Source organism: Leucoraja erinacea, chromosome 1, assembly GCF_028641065.1.
Source record: "Leucoraja erinacea ecotype New England chromosome 1, Leri_hhj_1, whole genome shotgun sequence".
In the NCBI taxonomy this organism is placed as follows: domain Eukaryota; kingdom Metazoa; phylum Chordata; class Chondrichthyes; order Rajiformes; family Rajidae; genus Leucoraja; species Leucoraja erinaceus.
In genome coordinates this window covers 156,360,096-156,370,341 of record NC_073377.1, presented here as the reverse complement: position 1 = coordinate 156,370,341, position 10,246 = coordinate 156,360,096, and the positions used below count along the sequence as shown (strand labels likewise).

The 10,246-nt window shown below is 40.9% G+C and overlaps 1 protein-coding gene across 3 annotated transcripts; it reads right to left on the bottom strand.

Moving 5' to 3' along the window:
- Nucleotides 1-4,685: 4,685 nt before the first annotated feature.
- On the bottom strand, nucleotides 4,686-8,846 carry lsm6 (LSM6 homolog, U6 small nuclear RNA and mRNA degradation associated). Of its 3 annotated transcripts, none has more exons than XM_055646350.1 (4): nucleotides 8,825-8,846; nucleotides 7,119-7,237; nucleotides 6,148-6,261; nucleotides 4,686-5,011 (listed from the first exon to the last, which is right to left on the bottom strand). In XM_055646350.1, exons 2-4 carry the CDS (start codon nucleotides 7,210-7,212, stop codon nucleotides 4,977-4,979), a joined length of 243 nt encoding a protein of 80 aa, XP_055502325.1. In that variant the 5' UTR covers nucleotides 7,213-7,237; nucleotides 8,825-8,846; the 3' UTR covers nucleotides 4,686-4,976. The 3 variants fall into 3 exon arrangements, with proteins under 3 accessions (XP_055502325.1, XP_055502315.1, XP_055502307.1); XM_055646340.1 differs by lacking the exon at nucleotides 8,825-8,846 and adding an exon at nucleotides 8,502-8,680; XM_055646332.1 differs by lacking the exon at nucleotides 8,825-8,846 and adding an exon at nucleotides 8,519-8,680.
- Between the last annotated feature and the right edge of the window lie 1,400 nt (nucleotides 8,847-10,246).

The window sequence follows — 10,246 nt, the reverse complement described above, 5'->3', positions numbered from 1 at the left end:
CTCCGCTATTTTTAAGAGCCCTATCTAGCTCTCTCTCTGAAAGCATCCAGAGAACCTGCCTCCACCGCCCTCTGAGGCAGAGAATTCCACAGACAATAAAGTGAAGCTTTACAGGAAGATAAACTGCTTAATCACGGTGGGTGTGACTGTGGTGGAAGGGGGGAGGGTGGAGACAATGTAGGCAGATGGCAGAGGTTGGGAATGTGGTGGGTAAACACCTGGATGAAGAGAGGTGTAGGAAGGAACTGCAGATGCTGGTTTACACCGAAGATAGACATAAGATACCGAAGATAGCATAAAGTGCTGGAATAACTCGCAGGTCAGGCAGCATCTCTAGATAGAAAAGAATGGGTGATGTTTTGTGTCGGAAGAAGGGTAGAGAGGTATGGTTTACTGGGTGGCTAGCTGAGTTGCGAATAACTGACTCCCAATGGCCCATGCGTAATGTTGTTAAGGACCTATGCTCATCGATTCAGGCCCTTTCACCTTCCTTCAGCTGCCAGGTTGCCCAAGGCAGTAAAGAGAGAATTACTGTTAAAATCAAAGAATGGCACCTCATTATATATAACAATGGACTGTCCCCTCTGAGCAAGTTGACTGCATAACCCTTGTCCCACTTTTATTAAAATTAGAAATGAGTCAGTTTAAGATAGTGTCAATCCATTCCTAGATATATTTGTTTACGAAGGAACTGCAAATGCCGGAAAATCGAAGGTAGACAAAAATGCTGGAGAATCTCCGCGGGTGAGGCAGCTCCATAGATATGTTTGTTTGTGTGTTTCAACCTCTATCATCTATCATGATCCCAAGACTCAGTTCTTGATTCAGAACTGCATACAGATCACCACAAGCTTAACTTAAGAAAAAAATGTAACCTTTTTTTTAAAAAAGATATCAGATTTGGTTAACTTTACAAAAAACGCATCTCAAATCCTCACCAATGATGGATAAGCAGTGTTTTTTAAATTATCACCTTTGCCATCACATTTGTAAAATGAGTGTCTTTAAGCACACAGGTAAATCTGGTTAGCAGGAGCACAATGTCAGAAATCACCACTGAATCATTCACACCTGAATTCACCTGGTCTGGTTGTGGAGGACGTGTCTTCTGAAGTATTCCGGACTATTGTGATTGTCAATGAAGTGATAGAGAACGTGTGAAGACGCTCTCTACTCAAACCAGCGTTGGGAGCTTTGACAGGCAGCATGGTTCCAGCCTTGTCGCCAGCTGAAGCTGAGAGGATATTTAAATGCACATTTGTCTCACATTCAAAGTGTTTTTAACCACGTGTTCAAAAGTAACTTCAACTTTTAAACTAAATTATAAACACTCAAAAACACAAATAAATAAGCAAATTAAAAAAGGCACAATATTATAAAACTTATCCTGTCTTTACTTTCTGCTCCACAATCTTATACTCGCCACAAACTCAATGGACTCTTCAGATTCAGATTCAGATTCAATTTTAATTGTCATTGTCAGTGTACAGTACAGAGACAACAAAATGCAGACTCTTGGATCCTGCGCCTGTTTCAATGTGGGGCAATCTCAGCAAGATTAAGCTGCCACTGGTCTCCATATAAACTTCCATAAATGCAACCAATCCACCTCAGCTGTATCCACCTGTCACTTTGCCAGAGTTTGCTCCACCCTCACCTCTCTTTTCTTGCTTTTCTCCCCAGCTCTCATCAGACTGACGAAGGGTCCCGAGCTGAAATATCGCCGGTCCATTCAATCTACAGATGCTGCCTGACCCGCTGAGATCCTGCTGCACCTTGTGTTTGACAGAATTCCCAAACTCGCTCCCATCTCAAGGATAAATGCCAATTGTTTCATGCCAATTCCCAAACACCCAAGCCACTGATTGCAAGAAAGTTTAATTTAAAAAAAAGGTTTTACTTGTTTCTGCATTTCCTCCAGTTTTGGAATAAGAACAAATTATCTTTGAATTTGCAGTCCTCGTTTATGTTGCCTACCTCCTTGTTGCAATGAAGACTAGTCAGTAGTGTTGGCCACAGGTGTCTTAACAATCCCACCAGGAAGGACATACTGTAATTTGTGCACAGTCTCTTCCTGCATGGAAGTACATAAGAGAATAAGGAATAGTAGGCCATTTGATCCTTTGCACCTGCGCTGTTATCCAATAAAATCAGGGCTTATCTTTTTACCTAAATATCACTTCACATACCTCATATCCTTTGATTTCCTTCATTTCTAGAAATGTAATACTCCATAATTTTAAATATACTCAGCAAACGTGCTCCACTGCCTTGTTGGGGAGAAAATTACAGCAAAAAATCACTATCTGAATGGCCAACACTCCATATTGAAAAATGTCTGAAGAAGGGTTTCGGCCCGAAACGTTGCCTTTTTCCTTCGCTCCATAGATGCTGCTGCACCCGCTGAGATTCTCCAGCTTTTTTGTGTACACTCCATATTGAAATGTTGGCACCTTGTTCTAGGCACCCCCACTATGGATAATAACATCCCTTTATCCACTGTGGTAAGGCTGCAAAAGTTCATGTTTCATTAGAATGGAGCAGCTGGGCTGTTCTAGAGTTTAGAAGGATGAGCGGGCATCTCATTGAAACATATAAAATTGTTAAGGGCTTGGACACGCTGGAGGCAGGAAACTTGTTACCGATTTTGGGGGAGTCCAGAACCAGGGGCAACAGTTTAAGAATAAGGAGTAAGCTATTTAGAACGGAGACGAGGAAACACTTTTTTTCAGAGTGGCGAGTCTGTGGAATTCTCTGCCTCAGAGGGCGGTGGAGGCAGGTTCTCTGGATGCTTTCAAGAGAGAGCTAGATAGGGCTCTTAAAAATAGCAGAGTCAGGGGATATGGGGAGAAGGCAGGAACGGGGTACTGATTGGGGATGATCAGCCATGATCACATTGAATGGCGGTGATGGCTCGAAGGGCCGAGTGGCCTACTCCTGCACCTGTTGTCTATTATTCCATGTAGCAAAGGCCCAGTCTGCATAATCATAATCTCTTCATACGACATATCTGCCATCCTAGGAATCAATCACTTACATCTTTGCTCCGCTCCCTTTATCACACCTACCTTACTACCTTACTAACTCACTACCTTAGCACGGGATACCCCAGATGTCTGTATTCCACATGAAGTCTCACCGCACCCGTCTATAATGGGGCCAATAAGTCTTTATTCGCACAGCTTACCTCGATATTTGTTGCTATCGGCATTTTCCTAATCTACTGAGGACTCTATGGACCAGATTCTCCTCTCAATAAACCATGGCAGACTGGGAATACAAGAATTGATTGTACATCACCACTAAATATCTGGTAGAAAATAGTTGTTTGTTTTCAACATTGTATTATTCAATACAGAAAACATATATTGTTTTTTTAAGTCAGAAGTGGATATATACCCAAAGATGAAATATGTGCTGCATAATGGGGAAAGAGCAGAGATTTTTCCTCTTTAGAAGAGCCTGCACATCTAGGCTGCCTCAAATATCCTCCACCTGTCATGTATGCAATGCATGACCTGGCCAACTGTACAAGGTCCCAGCCTCCCTTCAGCACTTACAGATCCAGATGCAGAAGCTGAATACAATGACCACCATTCTGCTTCCTCAGTACATAGATACATAGACAATAGGTACAGGACTATCCTGGCTTTACCTTGCACTAAATGTTATTTACACTGTAAATGGCTCGTTTGTAATCATGTATCTTTCTGCTGACTAGGTAGCATGCAAAAGCTTTTCATTGTACATGTGACAATAAACTGAACTGAAATGCAGGTGCAGTGAGAATGCTCAAATTAATTTGGTTGCTCTCCCTACAGCTTGTATAAAGTGGCATTCCTTGGCATAAAGTGGAAGACCTTATGTGAGCCGAGTGTAGGCTCTTCAGGGGCCAACCACCCCATCAATGAACTTGATGTGTAGTCCAGTAATGGACAGTATAGCAACAGCTGATCATCAAGAGGTCTTGGGCTTCTGTATTTACATTGTGCACAAAATAACAGGGACTTCCCGAGGGGTGAGCAGCTGCTCGCTGGCTGTTCCAAACGGAACTCCAGACTTTCAGTCAGCATAATTCCACCCAGTGTGGATTTTCACCACCATTCTAGTACCTTGTACAAATAGAACCAGTTACTCAGGAATATTTGAAGCGAAACATGAAAAGTAACGAGGTGATTCTAATAGCATAACTTCTGCATTACAGAATGCTTCCGATTCATCCTCCCTCTGCTAATTCCCACAGTATATTAGTGATAGAAACATAGAAAATAGGTGCAGGAGTAGGCCATTCGGCCCTTCGAGCCTGCACCGCCATTCAATATGATCATGGCTGATCATCCAAATAAATATCCCATACCTGCCTTCTCTCCATACCCCCTGATCCCTTTAGCCACAAGGGCCACATCTAACTCCCACTTAAATCCAGCTAATGAACTGGCCTCAACTACCTTCTGTGGCAGAGAATTCCACAGATTCACCACTCTCTGTGTAAAAAATGATTTTCTCATCTCGGTCCTAAAAGACTTCCCTCCTAAACTTAAACTGTGACCCCTTGTTCTGGACTTCCTCAACTTTGGGAATAATCTTCCTGCATCTAGCCTGTCCAACCCCTTAAGAATTTTTAAAGTTTTGTTATTAGATCATTTTTGTTATTGTGCACTATTGAACTTTAACAAAGTCAGACGTGTACATCAAGTCCTTTATTCACAATGTTTTCAGCAGTATATTAGCTACTATCCAAACATGCACGTTCCTTTAATTGTATACAATACTTCCAAAATAGGCCAGTACCATTCAGAATAAGACACATACATCACACCAAACTAAGATATGGATTAAATCATTCTTTATCGATAAACCACCAGTTATATAGTGTAGAAAACTAAATTTTCAAAAGAGTTAAAGAAAAGTTTTGTTACATTTAAAAAAAATTATGCCTTTCAAATCAAAAATCAATATTCAGTCTACAACATCATCTAAAGTCTTCTCTTCTGTGTGCTGATGTATAACACTGAAAGAAAAAAAAATGTGAAAAGCATTTTCCAATTGAAAAATCAAGACGTTAAACATCATTTAGAGTGCGTTAATTACCAGAAATATATAGAAGCAGGGAAGGCTAACGAAAGGGCCAGAGAAAATGCATTACCTCTTCAAATCAATCCATTCCACATAATCCACCTTGTTTTACATCAGAATTAAAAACTGTAAATGTAGCTACCCAATGTAAAGGAACTATTACCACATGCTTACTGGATGCAATATGCCACTTAATAAACAAAAAATGTTGTTGTTATAATAGTTGACACCCATCCAGCCAAAAACGAATAGAAATTTAACACTTGTTTTTTTTAATGAGGGTGGTTTATAAATAATGGTTATTTCCTTGAGAGAAAGATTAGTTCAACTACCAGAATAGTATTACATTCAGCAGTATCAGAATATCCATGTCCGAACGTCTAAATCATTAAGATTTGCCATCTTTGGATATTTTGTTGTTATTTCTTTCATAATTTCGTATTTTGGGCAGAATGTTGAAACTTCAGGAAGGAAACATGCCTGATACATGAGTGGGTTTTACTCAGTGGGTAAGAATATTTTAATTATTTTAATAGGTAAAAGGAATTAGAAGAAATGCTTCTAAAAAGGAGCACAATTGATAGATGTGGAGGGAAGGGGACTATCTACTGACTATTTACTTTGCTCAATTACATAACTGAGCTGTTATCGACTGACCATTAGGGGAGCTTGTTTGTTGTTTTCCTGAGACATGGCTCAATAGCTGTTATGTCATTGAACAAATGAGATCAGGTAAAATCAGATTTTAAATAGTGTGCATACTTGCATAGCAAGCTTACGACAATTCGCACAACCAATCTATCAAAGGCAGAGCAATGTCATCGTAAAACAATATTAACTTTCTTCCAGAAATGGGAGAACAAGAAGAAAACAAAACAGGCAACATGGAAAAAGTAACACAATAAAAAGGCACGCAGCAAATAAGATAGTGGGGGAAGCAGGCACACTAAAGTTAAAGGAAGAGATTGTATTTTTAATAATCTTGTTAAGAAACAACACAAGAGCTGTTTATACTTCAGAATAATGGGGACCAAATTTTTTGATCTTACTATAAATTAAAAATCAATTTACCGTTGTTGCCTCGAATAAATGCATCTCCATATTTGTTCTTAAGCTGACCGTTTACATATTCTTCTGTCTGTTCCAGTGCTATGTTCATATATCCATCCAAACAAGCTAAAACACCTGGCAAATATCAGACAGCTGCAATGAAAATATATTCACCCAGTACTAGAATGCTCAATACAAATGCTGACAATGTCTAGTTGCACAACCTAGTGACAATTTGCATCCATTTGAGATTATAGGACTGACAGGGACGGCAACATAATAAAACGATTAGAGATTCACTAAACTGAACTTTAATTAGAACTTGATTAAAACCCAACTAATGCAAACTTCAAACTAAAGTTTATAGTCACACCCGATGTTTGGGCTAATAAACCATTCATTCTTTTGTAATTACACCCAGGTAATATACTCCCAGTCTTCATTGGGAAAGATAATGATATAAAACTTGATACGATCCATCGCATTACAGATAATGATGCACCATCAGGTGTGGGGAAAGCTTTTATCACTGTAGAAAAGGGAGCTTCTCATTGGACTCCAAAATTAAAACACTGATAAATAAAATGTACAACATGCAAATACAAAGGGAACAGAAACTTCCTACCAATAAAATTAGGGCCACTTCTTCTCATAAAAGGTGTGCCGTTACAGCTGATCTGTCCCCCCTTGCTCTCTTTTAGAGACAAAGTGGCACAAATGATACCTCCAGGTTAAACAGCATCTCAAACCAAATGACTTATTCCCACTATCCTGGTCTACATTTATCAATCTGCATCACTATGAATGCAGATGATCAGGTTATTATGAACTGGTGTTTGCTTGAGCTTGCTATATACAAATTGTAGTTTGCATTTCCCATCTTCCAACATCCAACTTCATGTCACAAGTACTGCATTATCTATGAAGCACTTTGTGATATCTCAGGATATGACCGGCACGATCGACACGCAAGTCAGTCGCTCATTAGGTACCTCGGTAATCCACACCCGAGTTCAGTTTAACCACCACTGGCCTCCCTATGATTTGTTTTAGAAAATCGCTGGGCGTTTGCTTTCGCAGGCTCATTTTGCGTCCTTCAGCCTATATGCACCTGTAACAGAAAATAAACATGCTCAATAGTCTCAGCACATCTCATTCAAACCAGGAAATTGCACAAAAGTGACAAAGGTTTCTGGGATTTACAAACCCTGCTCAGCAGCAAGAAATAGCAAGGCAAGAGGGTATTAATCAGACAGAGCATTGAGCATAAAAGATGGGAGGTCGTGTTGCCGTTGTCTAAGATGTTGGTCAGTCCGCATTTAGAGTATTGTGTTCAGTTCTGGGCACCATTTTAGAGGAAAGATGTTGTCAAGTTTGAAAGGGTACAGAGAATCTTTATGAGGATGTTGTCCAGATTCGAGGCTCTGAGCTATAGGGAGAGATTGAATAGGCTGGGACTCTGTTCCTTGCAGTTTAGGAGGATGAGGGGTGATCTTATAGTCGCGTATAAAATCATGAGAGGAACAGATCAGGTTGATGCAAAATTGGGCAGCTTACACGCCAGTGGTATAAATATTGATTTATCTAACTTCAAGTAACCCTTGCTTTCCCTCTCTATCTCCATCCATCCCCTTTTCTAGTTCTCCGACCAGTCTGACTGTCCCTTTGATTACATTTTATTTCTGTATGCTTCGTTGTCAACCTTCTCCTAAAGTTAACAATTATCTATTCTGAGGAAGGGTTTCGGCCCGAAACGTTGCCTATTTCCTTCGCTCCATAGATGCTGCTGCACCCGCTGAGTTTCTCCAGCTTTTTTATGTACCAATGATCTATTCTACATTTTCCTTTGTCCTCATTCCCTTTGATGACTCGTTCTGACACCCTACATTTCCTTATCTGTGTCTCCCTCTCCCCTGACTCAAAGTCTGAAGAAGAGTCTCGACCCGAAACATCATCCATTCCTTCTCTCCAGAGATGCTGCCTGTCCCGCTGAGTTACTCCAGCATGTTGTGTCTACCTTCGGTGTAAACCGGCATCTGCAGTTCCTTCCTGCAACATTGAATTGGCGTCCAGTTCAATGTATGGGAGAAAGCAATTGTTAAGAGTTGTCGAGGAAACTACCGCGGGCAATAAACATTCAAAACAGAATAGACGGCTGCTGGCTCATCAACGGAGAGGTTTGTACATCATTATAAGCTACCTGCCTAATGCAAGCAGATATATATGCAAGCTATATAAAAACGGGAAGGTTTAGAGTCCCTGAAGGCCCTTGTAATTCAGATACAACCCTTACACGCCGTGAGCCCCACGCATAGAGGGCTTGTGTGAGACCCAGCCGCGGTGCCGAGGCGGGAGGGTAAAGACAACCCACGTACAAGCTCCTCTCACTCACGGTCCACTGGTGGTTGGATTGGAACGCGGCCCGGACGGTTCCAAACCCCCTGCACCCGGAATCCGCCAAGCGATTCGAACGCGGCCCGGACGGTTCCAAACCCCCTGCACCCGGAATCCGCCAAGCGATTCGAACGCGGCCCGGACGGTTCCAAACCCCCTGCACGATTCGGACGGTTCCAAACCCCCTGCACCCGGAATCCGCCAAGCGATTCGAACGCGGCCCGGACGGTTCCAAACCCCCTGCACCCGGAATCCGCCAAGCGATTCGAACGCGGCCCGGACGGTTCCAAACGCAGCTCCCAACCTCCAATCGCGTGCGCGGACGCCCGCGTGTCACGGCTACAGAAGCCTCGCTGGAACAGAATTCGAAAAAGTCGATTCGAACCAAAGATCTTAGAGTTAACAAACATGCACCGTGCAAACCAAAGATCTCCGCTATAAGATCTTTGGTGCAAACAACTATAATCCTGCGAAAGTTGCAGTTGAATTATATTACTCGTCTGTTTTGTGCAGAATCTATTAACCCTGTAAAGCAATATAGTTTGGAAAGGATATAGTAGCAATGTATATAGGATATAGTAGGAATATAGTAGCAATAAATCTCAAAATTTTGAGATTTAAAAAATCAAGTCTGCAATTTATCCCATCAGATAAAGCATAAAAATAAGTTTAATTTGACACCTAATTCACTTTCATCTCTTCAGTATTAAAAAATGTATGACCATTTGCATACTCGGAAATTAGCATCTTGTTCCCTATTGCTTTTCCATTCGTAACTCAAAAGCTGTGACCGAGGACAGTCAAAAGCCCATAACTTTCTTAAAAATTAAGAGAGCTGAATGAAATGTTCAGTTATTTTAGATTCAAGCATTTTGAAACAAATATGAAACAGTCTTACTTGGATGATCTGAAATTAAAGCATATAATTAGTTAGTTACCTAATTATAGCTACACAAAATTCAATTACTAGATCTAAACATCTGTCAATTTCTTAAGAAAAGGTTAACATTTTTAAATAGCCTAAGTGTCCAAATAACATTCACACAAGAATTCACAATATAACATGACTTTTAAATCTCATTGTCATGAATTTATAGGCCAAATGGAAGGAATTTAGTGTTTAATTCCCGTAAATTAATGACCATTTTAATCATCTTGCGAGTGGGATTTTGTGGAACGTGATCATTTGGAACATAGAAACATAGAAAATAGGTGCAGGAGTAGGCCATTCGGCCCTTCGAGCCTGCACCGCCATTCAATATGATCATGGATGATCATTCAACTCAGTATCCTGTACCTGCTTTCTCTCCATACCCCCTGATCCCTTTGGCCACAAGAGCCACATCTAACTCCCTCTTAAATATAGCCAATGAACTAGCCTCAACTACCTTCTGTGGCAGAGTATTCCAGAGATTCACCACTCTCTGTGTGAAAAAATGTTTTCCTCATCTCGGTCCTAAAAGACTTCCCCCTTATCCTTAAACTGTGACCCCTTGTTCTGGACTTCCCCAACATTGGGAATAATCTTCCTGCATCTAGCCTGTCCAACCCCTTAAGAATTTTGTAAGTTCTGAATCCCACCTGCACACCCGAATCTCTCCTCAGCAATGGAACTTTACAGGACTTCTCTCCCACGACCATGGACCTGTTGTGCTAATCATGCTTTTGCACAAATATCTTGTTTTTCACAGTCTTTTACTTTTAACTGTCTTGTATACATCATATA